This window comes from Zalophus californianus, chromosome X (genome assembly GCF_009762305.2).
Source record: "Zalophus californianus isolate mZalCal1 chromosome X, mZalCal1.pri.v2, whole genome shotgun sequence".
NCBI classification, from domain to species: domain Eukaryota; kingdom Metazoa; phylum Chordata; class Mammalia; order Carnivora; family Otariidae; genus Zalophus; species Zalophus californianus.
Window position 1 is genome coordinate 38,913,894 of NC_045612.1, and position 14,730 is coordinate 38,928,623.

The 14,730-nt window shown below is 41.2% G+C and overlaps 1 protein-coding gene across 1 annotated transcript in view; it reads left to right on the forward strand.

The window, feature by feature from the left end:
• The window catches only part of GUCY2F (guanylate cyclase 2F, retinal), a 93,454-nt gene that overhangs the window by 16,430 nt on the left and 62,294 nt on the right, over positions 1 to 14,730 (forward strand). The window contains exon 3 of the mRNA XM_027608799.1: positions 13,229 to 13,583. Within this exon, the coding sequence (XP_027464600.1) occupies positions 13,229 to 13,583 (355 nt within the window). The remainder of the gene's footprint in view (positions 1 to 13,228; positions 13,584 to 14,730) is intronic.

Consider the following 14,730-nt stretch of genomic DNA (forward strand, 5'->3'; position numbering starts at 1 on the left):
AATTGTAAATGAGATCGAATCGTTAATTTCTCTTTCTTCTGTCTTGTTGTTGGTGTATAGAAATGCCACTGATTCTGTGCATTGATTTTATATCCTGCCACTTTACTGAATTCCTGTATGAATCCTAGCAGTTTTGGGGTGGAGTCTTTTGGGTTTTCCACATAAAGTATCATATCATCTGCAAACAGTGAGAGTTTGACTTCTACTTTGCCGATTTGGATGGCTTTTATTTCTTTTTGTGGTCTGATTGATAGGACTTCTAATACTATGTTGAATAGCAGTGGTGATAGTGGACATCCCTGCCGTGTTCCTGACCTTAGGGGGAAAGCTCTCAGTTTTTCCCCATTGAGAATGATATTCGCTGTGGGTTTTTCATAGATGGCTATTATGTTATTGAGGTATGTACCCTCTATCCCTATACTCTGAAGAGTTTTGATCAAGAAAGGATGCTGTACTTTGTCAAATGCTTTTTCTGCACATATTGAGAGGATCATATGGTTCTTGTTCTTTCTGTTATTAATGTATTGTATCACATTGATGTGTGGATGTTGAACCAAACTTGCAGCCCAGGAATAAATCCCACTTGGCTGTGGTAAATAATCCTCTTAATGTACTGTTGGACCCTATTGGCTAGTATTTTGGTGAGAATTTTTGCATCCATATTCATCAGGGATATTGGTCTGTAATTCTCCTTTTTGATGGGGTCTTTGTCTGGTTTTGGGATCAAGGTAATGGTGGCCTCATAAAACGAGTTTGAAGTTTTCCTTCCATTTCTATTTTTTGGAACAGTTTCAGAAGAATAGGTATTAATTCTTCTTTAAATGTTTAGTAGAATTCCCCTGGGAAGCCCTCTGGTCCTGGGCTTTTGTTTGTTGGGAGATTTCTGATGACTGCTTCAATTTCCTTAGTGGTTATAGGTCTGTTCAGGTTTTCTATCTCTTCCTGGTTCGGTTTTGGTAGTTGATACATCTCTAGGAATGCATCCATTTCTTCCAGATTATCTAATTTGCTGGCATAGAGTTGCTCATAATATGTTCTTATTATTGTTTGTATTTCTTTGGTGTTCCTTGTGATCTCTCCTCTTTCTTTCATGATTTTATTTATTTGGGTCATTTCTCTTTTCTTTTTGATAAGTCTGGCCAGGGGTTTATCAATCTTGTTAATTCTTTCAAAGAACCAGCTCCTCATTTCGGTGATCTGTTCTACTGTTCTTTTGGTTTCTATTTCATTGATTTCTGATCTGATCTTTATTACTTCTCTTCTCCTGCCGGGTTTAGGCTTTATTTGCTGTTCTTTCTCCAGCTCCTTTAGGTGTAGGGTTAGGCTGTGTATTTGAGACCTTTCTTGTTTCTTGAGAGAGGCTTGTATTGCTATATACTTTCCTCTTAGGACTGCCTTTGATCTATCCCAAAGATTTTGAACAGTTGTGTTTTCATTTTCATTTGTTTCCATGATTTTCTTTAATTCTTCTTTAATTTCCTGGTTGACCCATTCATTCTTTAGTAGGAATGTCTTTAGCCTCCATGTATTTGAGTTCTTTCTGACTTTCGTCTTGTCAATGAGTTCTAATATCAGAACATTGTGGTCTGAAAATATGCAGGCAATGATCCCAATCTTTTGGTACCGGTTGAGACCTGATTTGTGACCTAGGATGTGATCTATTCTGGAGAATATTCCATGGGCACTAGAGAAGAATGTGTATTCCATTGCTTTGGGGTGGAATGTTCTGAATATATCTGTGAAGTCCATTTGGTCCAGTGTGTCATTTAAAGTCTTTATTTCCTTTTTGATCTTTTGCTTAGATGATCTGTCTATTTCAGTGAGGGGGGTGTTAAAGTCCCCACTCTTATTGTACTGTTGTCGATGTGTTTCTTTGCTTTTCTTATTAATTGGCTTATATAATTGGCTGCTCCCATGTTAGGGTCATAGATATTTACAATTGTTAGATCTTCTTCTTGGATAGACCTTTAAGTAGGATATAGTGTCCTTCCTCATCTCTTATTACAGTCTTTGGTTTAAAATCTAATTTGTCTGATATAATGATTGCCACCCCAGCTTTCTTTTGGTGTCCATTAGCATGGTAAATGGCTTTCCACCCCTTCACTTTCAATCTGGGGGTGTCTTTGGGTCTAAAATGAGTCCTTGCAGACAGCATATCGATGGGTCTTGTCTTTTTATCCAATCTGATAGCGTCTGTCTTTTGATTGGGGCATTTAGCCCATTTACATTCAGGGTAACTATTGAAAGATATGAATTTAGTGCCATTGTATTGCCTGTAAGGTGACTCTTACTGTATATTGTCTGTGTTCCTTTCTGGTCTATATTGCTTTTAGGCTCTCTCTTTGCTTAGAGGACCCCTTTCAATATTTCTTGTAGGGCTGGTTTCGTGTTTGCAAATTCCTTTAGTTTTTGTCCTGGAAACTTTTTATCTCTCCTTCTATTTTCAATGACAACCTAGCTGGATATAGTATTCTTGGCTGCATATTTTTCTCATTAATGCTCTGAATATATCATGCCAGTCCTTTCTGGCCTGCCAGGTCTCTGTGGATAGGTCTGTTGCCAATCTAATGTTTCTACCATTGTAGGTTACATATCTCTTCTCCCAAGCTGCTTTCAGGATTTTCTCTTTGTCTCTGAGACTCGTAAGCTTTACTATTAGATGTCGGGGTGTTGACCTATTTTTATTGATTTTGAGAGGGGTTCTCTGTGCCTCTTGGATTTTGATGCCTGTTTCCTTCCCCAAATTAGGGAAGATCTCTGCTATAATTTGCTCCAATATACCTTCTGCCCCTCTCTCTCTTTCTTCTTCTTCTGGGATCCCAAGTTGTTTTGTCTTATGGTATCAGTTATCTCGAATTCTGCCCTCGTGATCCAGTAGTTGTGTAGCGCTTTTTCTCAGCTTCTTTATTTTCCATCCTTTGGTCTTCTATATCACTAATTCTCTCTTCTGCCTCATTTATCCTAGCAGTTCGAGTCCCCATTTTTGATTGTACCTCATTAATAGCCTTTTTGATTTCGACTTGGTTAGATTTTAGTTCTTTTATTTCTCCAGAAAGGGTTTCTCTAATAACTTCCATGTTTTTTTCAAGCCCATCTAGTATCTTTAAAATCATCCTTCTGAACTCTAGTTCCAACATCGTACTAATGTCCATATTGATTAGGTCCCTGGCAGTCAGTACTGCCTCTTGTTCTTTTTGTTGAGGTGATTTTTTCCATCTTGTCATCTTGTCCAGAGGAGAATAGATGAATGAGAGAACAAAATGCTAACAGGGTACCTACGTCCCCAGAAAATATACTCTAAACAAATCAGAAAAGACCTGAAACTGGGGGAAAAGAAAGGGAAAGAACGAAAAAAAAAGAAAAAGATAAAAACAAAAACAGAAGAAAACAAAACAAAAAAACCCAGCATATGATCAAATATGTTCAGGCTGGTGCATAGGTCGGTGCCACACACTAGATTTTGGGTGTATTTTGGTCTGTTAGAAGAAAGTGCATCCCAAAATTGTAAAGAAAGAAAAACTTATATATGTACAAAAATAAGGGTTAATACAATGAAGGGATGGAATATGACTGTAAAGATGAAAATTATAAAAGATTTTATAAAAGGCATTGGTAAGATAAAAAGTTGTTTGAAAAAAGAAAGAAGAGGATTTAAGAAAAAAAAAATGGAGAGTTTGTGATCAGGCAGGAGACTAGAACAAAGCTATACCCTAGAGATATAGGGTATATTTTGATCTGTTAGAAGAAACTGTATCTCAAAATTTTAAAGAGAGAACAACACACACACACACACACACACACACACACACATATATATGCCAAAAATAAGGGTAACTACAATGAAGGGATAGAATATGACTCTAAAAATGAAAAATTAAAAAAAAAATTTTTAAAAAAGGGACTGATAAGATGTTGGTTGAAAAAGGGAAAAAGAAAAATTGAAAAAAAAAGACAGTTAAAAAAATTAACTTTGAAAGACTAAAGAATCATGGGAAAAAAGCCATGAATTCTACGTGCAGTATTCCCCTAGCGCTGGAGTCCTGCCATTCTCATTGATCGGTAAACGTGTTCTTGGCTGGCTGTTCTTACTGATCTTCTGGGGGAGGGGCCTGTTGCCATGGTTCCCAAATGTCTTTGCCGGAGGCCGAATGGCCCTGCCCTTGCCAGTCCGGGCTAAGTCATCTGCCCGGGTTTTGCTCTTGGAGCTTTTGTTCCCTGCAAGCTTTCCGTACAGCTTTGGAGGACGAGAGTGAAAATGGCAGCCTCCCAATCTCCTCCCCAGAGGAGCCGAGAACTCAGGGCCCCGCTCCTCAGTGCGCCCCCAGAGAAAAACAGTCAGTCACTCCCGTCTCCCCGGTCTCCGGCCGCACTCCGTGCTCACCCGGCCTGTGACCGAGTGTTTCTATCTCTGGCACCCGACCCCGTGTGGAGTCTCCAAACCCAGCAGATCCCTGCGGTGCGCTCCCGCACCGCTCCTCCCTGGGGAGGAAGGGGAGTCTCCCCGGATCTGCCGCTTGTTGGGTCCCTGCTGGAGGAGCAGTGGCCCGACTGGGCCGCGGATCACAGTTTATGGCAACCCCGAGCTGAGAGCCCGCACCTCGGCTCCGTCTCTGCAGCCGGCTTCCCCGCGCTGATACCTGGGAGCTCTGCCGCACTCAGGCACCCCCAGTCTTTCTGTGACCCCAAGGGTCCTGAGACCACGCTGTCTGGCGAGGGTTCCACCTCCCGTTTAGCCACTGGAGCGACGTCCCTCCGCGGAGCGGACTTCTTAAAAGTTCCGATTTTGTGCTCCGCGGCTCTATCACTTGCCAGAAGCGGCCGACAGAGACCCCCTCCCCCGCCGTCTATCCTCCTGAATATGGCCTCGGATTCACTTCTCTGCACGTCCTACCTTCCGGAAAGTGGTCGCTTCTCTGTTTAGAGAGTTGTTGCTATTCTACTCTCCGATCTCCTGTTGAGTTCGTAGGTGTTCAGAATGGTTTGATCCCTATCTAGCTGAATTCCTGGGACCAGAGGAAATTTAGGTCTCCTACTCCTCCACCATCTTGCTCCGCCCCCTCCTATTTTTTGTTCTTTTTTTTAAAGATTATTTATTTTGAGAGAGAGAGAAAGAGAGGGTAAGAGCATGGGAGAGGGGCAAAGGGAGAGGGAGAGAGAGAATCTTAAGCAGACTCTGTGCTGAGCACCGAGCGTGATGCAGGGCTTGATCTCATGAGTCTGAGTTCAGGGCCTGAGCCGAAACCAAGAGTTGGATGCTTAATGGCCTGAGCCACCAGGCACCCCTTGATTAATCAAATTTAGACATTATTTGTTGACTTTCTCTTAGAGTTGAGTATTTTTAGCTCTTATATACTTCCTTATGCTCCTTCAGATCAATATAGGTACACCGCAATTTTTAGTTAAATTCATGTTTGGTATTTTTAATATTATACTTATCTAAATATCATTGATTGCTGACCCAGGTGGTATACTACGGTAATAATTCATTCTACATGTAACTTTTGACTTTTACTGGGGTTAATAATTGCTTTATTTTTAAATTTGTTTACCTTAATTTGAATTTCAAAGTCTTTCCACATTGTCTGATAAAGCTGTAGAGTTCTCACAGAACAATTTTATACATGGTAAAAAACCCTTATCAGTTTCATTTGTTTTTCCTGAGGCTCTCTGTCCTCCTGTTCCAATCTAAACTTATTGCTCTCTAAAGCTTCTGCACAACTGTTATGCTAAGATCTCCCTTTTTATCACCCTGGAAGGTCCCTTTCTCTTTTTTTTTTTTCTGTGCTGAATCCACTATTCATGAATCTTGTGACTCCCATTTCCCACCCCCCCCCCCAGTTTACTCTTGTTTTGGTGGAGCACATTCTCTAGTGAGAAAGGTACATGGAAGGTAAATTTTTGAAATTTTGCATCTCTGAAGGTCATTAGTCTATCTTCACTATTGATTGATAGTTTGAGTATATAAATCTAGCTTAAAAAGTCATTTTCTCTAGGGCTCCTAGCTGGCTGTCGGAGGAGTATGTGACTCTTGATCTCGGGGTTGTGAGTTTGAGCCCCACATTGGGTGTAGAGATTAGTTAAAATCAATCAATCAATCAAATCATTTTCCCTTAGCACTTTGAAGACATGGCACACTGTCTTCTTATTTCCACTGTTGGCACTGACAACTCCAATGCCATTGTTATTCCTGAGTCTTTGATGCAAACTCTCTTTACTCCTCCCCATCTCCCCCAGAAGCTTTTAAGATTATTTCTTTATTCTTGATGTTAGGAAATTTCATGATGATGTCTGGGTCTTTGACATATATTATGCAGTATCTATTGTGGGGCCTTTCAATCTCAGTCCACCTGGGAAATGTTTGTATATTATTTATTTGATAATTTCCTCCACAACATTGTCTTTGTTCTCTCTGGAAATACTATTAGTTGTTTATAAGATTGTCTGGGTTGATTTCTTTAATTGTCTAATTATTTCTCTTGTATCATCCATATTTTTGCTATGTTACTCTTCCTAAAAGAGCTTCTCAATTTTGCATTCTCTTTTACTAACTTTTAAAATTTTTTTCCTATCATATTGTTAATTTCCAAGAGTTGGTTCTTGTTGTTTGATTATTCTATTTTAATGGCATCCTGCTTTTGTTTTGTAAATATGGTATTTTCTATTATTTCTCAGAAAATATTCATTGTACTTTCTTTGAAGTTTTTTTCAGCTGTCTGTGTTTTTCTCCATTTCTAATTTTTCATGCTTCTTTGTTTTGGTGTTTCTATTTCATGTTGGAAGCTTTCTTTAACTCTCTGCTGATCCTGGTTGCCCATATTTAAGAATGAAGCTCTAAGATACAGATTTGAAGGTGTATTACATTGTGTGTTTGTTGACCAGTGGGCTTCAGCATAGGGAAATTGGCTAGCCAGCTGGAGTTTTTTGTCAGTATCTGTAGATCTTGCCTCTTGGGCTACACTTTCTCCAGGGAAGAATACTCCCATCTTCTTGGGAGTCATAATCCTGGTTGTCATTATTCTAGGAGTCATGTTGGGAGAAGGAACTTGGGACTCTCATTATTAAGTATAAAAACTTTAACATCATCACTCTTTTTTGTGGCCCACCTAACTTTTACCTTCCTTTGGATTGAGTGTCCCAGCTCCAGAGCTGCTCTGAATCGATTTAACCTGTTTCCAGCAGGGTCTGGCTCTCCTCAATAGAGGTGGGGATGGCAGATGTCTAATCATTCCTTATAGGGACATTCAAAGGGCTGTCCCTCCTTTAAAGTTCTGCCTCACTACCACTTCTATAGTACTTGGTGCCTCTAATTCCTAAGACTTTCTGGGATTCTCAGGGGGGAAATCTGCTTGTTGCTTACCAACATTCCCCTCTTCGGGTACTTAGGTTTAATTGCCCCCCACTCTGCTAGATCAGTTACCACTTTCTGTCTTCATATTCAGTGGGTCAGAGTTATAGATATCCCCTATTACTGACAGATATGGAGGGTTGGTGTTTCTGTTCCTTGTTCTCCTTGTTTGGGAGTGATATTTGAGAGGAGGAAGAGAGTGAGGAAGAAAATCTTGATCTCACTATCCTCAATCAGGAAGTCATGAAAGAAAAAAGAAGTTACAAAAAAGTCATTGGTGGATCTAGCACAGTCAGTTAATTGACTTAGCAAGTATTTATTAAGCTCAAGTATAACATGGTGGTTAAGAGCATGGGCTTTGAAGGCAGAGTGCTGTACATTTACTTAAGCTCTCTGCATCTTCTTTTAATTATTTTAAGTTGGGTGTAATAATAGTACCTACCTCATAGAGTTGTTGTGAGGATTAAATGAGTTAATACACATAAAGAGCTTGCCTGGCACCTAATAACCCCTCAATGTTTATTATTAGTGTTATTAATGTTGTTGTTTTTATTATTACTATGGGCTAGGCACTCTGCAGGTGATATCACGGAGAACGAAATAGAAATAAGGTCTTTCCCCCAATGAAGGGGAACAGTTTTACCATTTCAGGGTGCTAAGAACACTGGGTCTAAAATTAGGACTTTTAGGGGCACCTGGCTGCCTCAGTTGGTGGAGTGTGCAATTCTTGATCTCAGGGTCGTGAGTTCGGGCCCCATGTTGGGTGTAGAGATTACTTACAAATAAGAAATCTTAAAATAAAATAAAATTGAGATTTTTATTTTTTGGTCACAAATTCAAGACTGGGATAAGGTACTTGACCACTATGCTTTCCAGGTTGATATCACTAGAGTTCTGTGCTCCTCTTCTAAAGTGCAAATAACAGCAGCTCTCATGTATTTAGTGCTTACTCTGTGCCAGGTAATTAACATAAATGGTCTCATCAGATCCATAGATCAAGCCTACAAATTAGGTATTATTATCTCTACTTTATGGATGATGAAACTGAGGCTCATGGTAACTTTTCCAAGGTCATGCAGCTGCTGGCAAGTGGCAGAGCTGGGATTCCAACACTAATCTGCTACTAGAACCTGGCCATTTAACCATACATGAGCCTTAAAAAAAAATTACACTGTGTCTATGTCCAGTGCTTTATCCAAAGTAATATTACTAAGTAACTAACACTTTGATTTGAATGGGTTTTTCAGATTGTTTTCCTCTAACCTAGCAGGTGCTAGGGCTTTATGAGGATCCATGAAATGAGAACAATAAATCAGGGGCACTTGGGTGGCTCAGTCGGTTGGGTGTCTGCCTTTGGCTCAGGTCATGATCTCGGGGTCCTGGGATCAAGCCCTGCAGTGGGCTCCCTGCTCGGCGGGGAGTCTGCTTCTCCCTCTCCCTCTGCCTCTCTCCCCTGCTCATACTCTCTCTCTCTCTCTCTCTCTCTCACTCCCTCTTTCTCTGTTTGTCTCAAATAGGTAAATAAAATCTTTAAAAAAAGAGAGAACAATAAATCAGAATGGAGAGATTGGGGGGTGGGAAGCCAGTGAAAAAATTCCTAATTAGTCTCAGGATGATTGGGCAAGGATTATCACTTTGTACCTTTAAATTTTGACTTCTGAAATAAGGTTTTAGTGCCTACATCTTTTACTTTTGCTGTCTTCCCAATGTTTGTTTCAGGAAAATGCTATTGGCTACAAATGCATATTGCTGGAACACACATTTGGGATAATTTTTCCAAATGTGGCCTTATTTGCCTAAGCAAAGGAAATCCTCTGGATTTCTCAGCAAGCCCAGGGGGGGACCTAAAGCTCCCGGCACCCGTTGCTTTCTATTACCTTAAATATAGGTGCCTGGCAGGGGGATAGCAGGCTGCAGGGGATGTGGTTAGGGCTGAAGCATTCCAGGATGGGGCCCACCAGAAACTTGTTAGGAAAGGTTGCCTGCAGCTTACAGTGGCTACAGTTGTCTCTGTACATCTTCTATAAAAAAAAAAAATAGAGGGATCATTCTATAAAAAATAAAGGTATTATGTTCATGAGTATCATATCAAATAGATTGGGTTATTAGCCATCTCTTGGCTAAGTCCAAGTGTTGAGACCATGCATTATTGGAGGTACCACCTTGAATAACAGGAATTTGATTACTATCTGGTTTCTTGATCTCTGCATGTGCCTGGCTTTTTGTTCGAAAGTGATGTTGCCATTTTGTCCTTCAAATGATGCTTTCTGACCCAGGTATGTTTCAATGTATACTTCTAAGGACAAAATGCTTTGAAAGCCAGGTTTGTGTCTTGCAAGCACAGTAAATCTGAACTGATGATAGTCAACTTAACAACAGCATGAACCGCTAAATTGAACAAATTCGAAAATCACTGCTCCTGACCCAGACCTTGTTTTCTTGGATACCAAGCTCCAAGAAGCCTAAGGTAGAGCTAGCTAAATTTGCTGAATAACAAACAATCAATTGTCATTCATTTATTCATAATTCATTCAATCAGGTTCAGGTCTATGCCACAGGCAAAACTAATAGATTGAGTCATGAGTCGGTTCACCATTCTGGGCTGTGATGTCAACAAGGTCATCTGCCTGACAAAACTCCTGCCAATCCCATCATGCTTCTCTGGAGCTGTAGTCAGAAGCTGGGACAGAGGTTGTGGAGAGGGCCCTTTCTTCCCTCACCCTACCTTCTACCTCTTCTTGCTCTCATTTATTTGCAGCAGCTGCAACTGGAGACCTTTTGTGGCCAATACTCACAGAGTGTGCCTTTGACTTATGGGAAGGGGAAATTTCTACTGCTGAAGGGCACGGAAGGGCACAGTGTGGGTGAAACAGCAACACAAACTGGCCGGCACAGAAATCCAAGCCCTCACAGTGAGAGTGGGCCGTGGTGACTGTTCTTCTACAACTGAACGCTACTGCTATGCTCTTTCCTTCAGCTTCAGGTCCCTCTACCATATTTTTGTGGCTCTGTGTGTGTGTGTGTGTGTGTGTGTGTGTGTGTGTGTGTGTATGTGTATGTGCATGCATTTGTGCACATGCGCACGTGTAGTGTGTGTGTGTGTGTGTGTGTGTGTGTGCATGCACGTGCGTGCGTGTGCTATGTGGTGGAGGCTAGAGAATCCTGAAAAACAGGCTTCAGGTTTCAGGGTTTCAGTTGTCTTGGAGAGTTGCTGTCAGTCAGCTCTAACAGGGGTCACCCCAGGAACATAAAGGGCAGCATAGCCTGGCCAGCTGAAAACCCTGTGAGATGGGTCAACTCAGAGGTGAGGGTGTTGTTTTTTTAATAGTTTCAATCTTTGCTCTTGGCTGTAGGTAGATACAGTCTCTTTCCCAGAAGGCTCTGTGCCTTTCAAAACAGAATACTAGCATTTTCTCTGCTTTCAGGGGCTTGCTGCCCTGTGGTTTTTTCTTTCTTTTTTTTTTTTAACTCATTTGTTTTACTAGTATTGATTTTATACTCCACCTTCCAGCCTTAACTTATTGTCATAACCTACCAAAGCCCCAGAAAACAGGCAGGCTCTCACAGAAATCCTGAGGACAGTTAAATGGAGCATCTAAGAAAGTCAACAGGGAGAGTTAGTGAAAGCCCCTTAAGGGACCTCAGTGTGTGCTAGGGAACTAAGTGTGGATGTGCATGCCATCCGTTCGCCATGCCTCTTTCTACAGTGAGTGTTAAGGCAGGGCAGTGGAGAGAGATCATTGGACAAATACTCAGGGAACTGAAGTGTTGGTTTCTGCCCTGATCTCAGTTAGCTCTGTTATCTGGGGCAAGGTTTTTGGCCTGAACCGTTGGAAGAATGGAGTTGCTCTCAACAAAAATGGGGAAGACTCATTATAGATGAAGCGGGAAGATTTGAGGTGAAAATCAGGAGCTCGATTTTGGGTACATTGAAATCTAACATCCATGTAGAGATATCAGAGTAGGCAGTTGACTTATGAGTCTGTAATTTAGGAAACAGGTCTGAGCTGGAAGTATAAAACTGAGATTTCTGGCATAGATGTGGTATTTAAAGCCATGAGACCAGGAGAGATCCCCAACGGAGTTAAGTGTTCCTGGAGAAGAGGACCAAGGACTGAGCTGTTTAATGCTCTCATGTTAAAAGATCAGAGAGATGAAGGGGGAAAAAACCCATATACAGTCCAAACGGAAATGTCTGCAAGCTAAATTTGGTCCCTGTACTAGACCAAGTGTTGGGAAATTTCATAGGAGTTCATGCTTAAAAAAGACCACAGGTAATGCCTATTTCAAGCCAAAATGCTAAACTAGGAACAGAAAACCTGGGTTCTAGTCCTGATTTTATGCCCGGGTAAGTGACCTTGACAAATCACTGAACTATTTTGCGCCTCCCTTTCCTGTCTAAAGAGACAGACAGCCAGACCAGATGATCTCCAAGTTTAGACATTCATGGTTCTAGACATTTTAGAGAGGAAGAAACTGAAGCCCAAGGAGAGAGGATTAAGTGACTTGCCTAACATTCTGGCTTTAGGGAGAGACCACAGGCCAGTGTGTCTTCTTCTCTATTGTTTTAAACCCTGTATGTGTATTAGAATACCTGGGGTGCTTTTAGGAATACTGATTACTGGGTCCCAAACCTAAAGTATCTCATTTTGTTGGTCTGCGTTGGGTTTGGCCTTGGTATTTTTGACACTCCTTGAGTAATTCACAACCCACTGTTCTGTAGACAGGGCATGGCAGTGTCTTGCTAGCTGCTACTACACCTCTCTGCATCTTGACTTGTCTTTCCAGCACGAAAATGATTCACTCAAGTTTAAACCCTTTTATTCAGATGAAGGAGGAGGATAGCTTTCTAGACCTGGTGAAAACGAAGTAGCAAGTATCAGCTTTCTCTGAAGTTCAGTAAAATGGCATGACCATAGCTTTCTTGAACTCCATCCTAGAGGTGAAATGTTATGGAAAACCATGAAGCCATGGCCCGTGGGCAGTTGTGGGGGGGGCTAGGGAGGGATTGTTCTCTCTTCCTCCCTACCTTTTTGGAACAGATACAAGTTTGTTCCGAAACCAAATTTACTAGGTTAATAAGCAGTGCATTAGGCATAGTACACCAAATGCTGTTGCTTTTACTATATTTATATAGCAGGCAGAGTCTTGCCATCCACCATAGAAGCCTTACTGCTTTACAGTGGTTTCTCACCAAAGCTTTGCCGCTTTGGACACCAATAGGATATAGGGTTTCTTGGTTAAAACCCACATTCTCCATACATTACAACATTTGGCTCTGTCTTTGGGGGGTGTTATGTGTCAGTATGTATGTTTGCATGTGTATGTGTGGGGTTGTGTGTTTCAAACTGTAGTCTAGCGTTCACTTTCTCCAGAGAGCATGTGTCTAGGAGAAGAGCCATTTTGGACTAAGGACACAGACATGGACTATGGAGACACATTATTTACAGCCTTACCACATTCACCTGCCATTCTAGTAGTGCCAGCAAAATGATTTTATCATGCATAATATACCGGTAATTAACCTGGTAAATTTCTTTTGGATGCCTCTTGTCTATTCCATACTTGTTTTTTAGTGCCCTTTATAACTCTAAATCACTTTCTTAGTTTAGGAGCATAAAAATATATTGTGTATGACTGGTTTGCTCATAAAATTGTCATATTTGATATATTTAAAGATGTGAAGGCCTGGGGGAGAAAAACAGAAAAATTCAGGGGAGAAACCAAGCAAGTCTTCAGAAACAATTGTTTTTTTCCTCTGGGTCTTCATAGCTCTCCTCCACTCAGACGTGCAGCCCATACTAATGAACACAGGCTTGGAATACACTCTGAGATTGCTCTAGGGCGACCAGGGCTCAAGATAATTGTAATTTTTAAAAATAGGTTTCACCGTTGTTTGGAACCATCTACAATTCAATTTACTTTATCGCACAAGCCATGAATAATGCTATGAAAGAAAATGGACGGGCTAGTGCTGCCAGCCTGGTTCAGCATTCCAGAAACATGCAGTTCTATGGATTCAACCAGTTGATAAGGACAGATTCAAATGGAAATGGAATTGCAGAATATGTAATCCTGGACACCAACTGGAAAGAATGGGAACTCTATAGTACTTACACTGTGGACATGGAAATGGAGCTGCTGCGATTCCGAGGGACCCCCATTCACTTCCCTGGTGGCAGGCCCCCTCGAGCAGATGCAAAATGCTGGTTTGCAGAAGGGAAGATCTGTCGAGGAGGTAAGGAATGGAAAATCACTGGTGGTCAATTTGGTTCAGTGTGGGTTATAAGGGAACCTCTTTAAGGGAAGGCGTATTTTAACATTGGAACACTCATAGAATCAGTTATTTGCATTCAGGGGAGATAAACATCTTGGCATTCCGGGTAGTTAGATTAAAATAATGAGGACAATGAGAGGTACTTTGCAGCCTTGGATAATCATCTACAATTTAAAAGCCAACCCCACTCATTTTCAAAATGATCCCACTCCCAAGGAGGTTTACTCTAAGAAGAGGAAGCCATGAGTCTTCTCCTTGGTCTGTTGTCGGCTATGACCTGTGATCATTTCCCCTGCTAGAAAGATCACCTGTCCTTCCCTTGGTGTATCCAAATTCTGTCAGTCAGGTCCACCCACAGAGATACCATTTCTATACCCTCTCTTCTCTGAACTCCCATTGAACTAAAAGTCTGTACCTCACAGCTTAGCACAAAATTGCTTCTCAATTGTTTCTTGTGTATTGATTGTGTCTCCCCCTCCCAAACATACTGCTCCTTGAGGGCAGGGACCATAGCTAATAGCTCTTATGCGCCGCCCCCCAACCAACACGGTTGGCATCCAAAATATACTTGCAGTTTGACTGACTGATGGAACTCCTCTAGCTTGAGGAAGAGTGGAAACTCCATCAAATCTCTGAGAGCCAGAAGGGAACTTTGGAAGGATCCATATTATTCCTATGTGAGTGTACACCACACCCTTCTAAAACCAAATGCATCTATTTGAAATGGACTTCAATTTCTAGTTTGCTTGAGTGTGACATACCCAACTACCTTGACGTTAGCATCATCATATATTTCCTTCTGAAATCTTAGTAATCCATCCAAATGTTTAGGTTTTCTAGAGGCTAATTTACATCTCACTGAAACCCTAATTATCAAAACCAGACTCACCCTTGAAGGACAAGTGCTATGTTTTTCATCTATAACTCACAAGGTCTATGGGCTCCAGTGAATTTAAAGGTCTTTTATTTTATGAAGGTGACATAATACTTACCCTTCACAGGTGAGATAACATATTTATTCTCAAGAACTCTATTGCCATCCAACTTAAATTAAGGTACTCAAAGTTTTCCATTCGTGGACTTTTTCCTCCAAAGCAACACCTGGGTC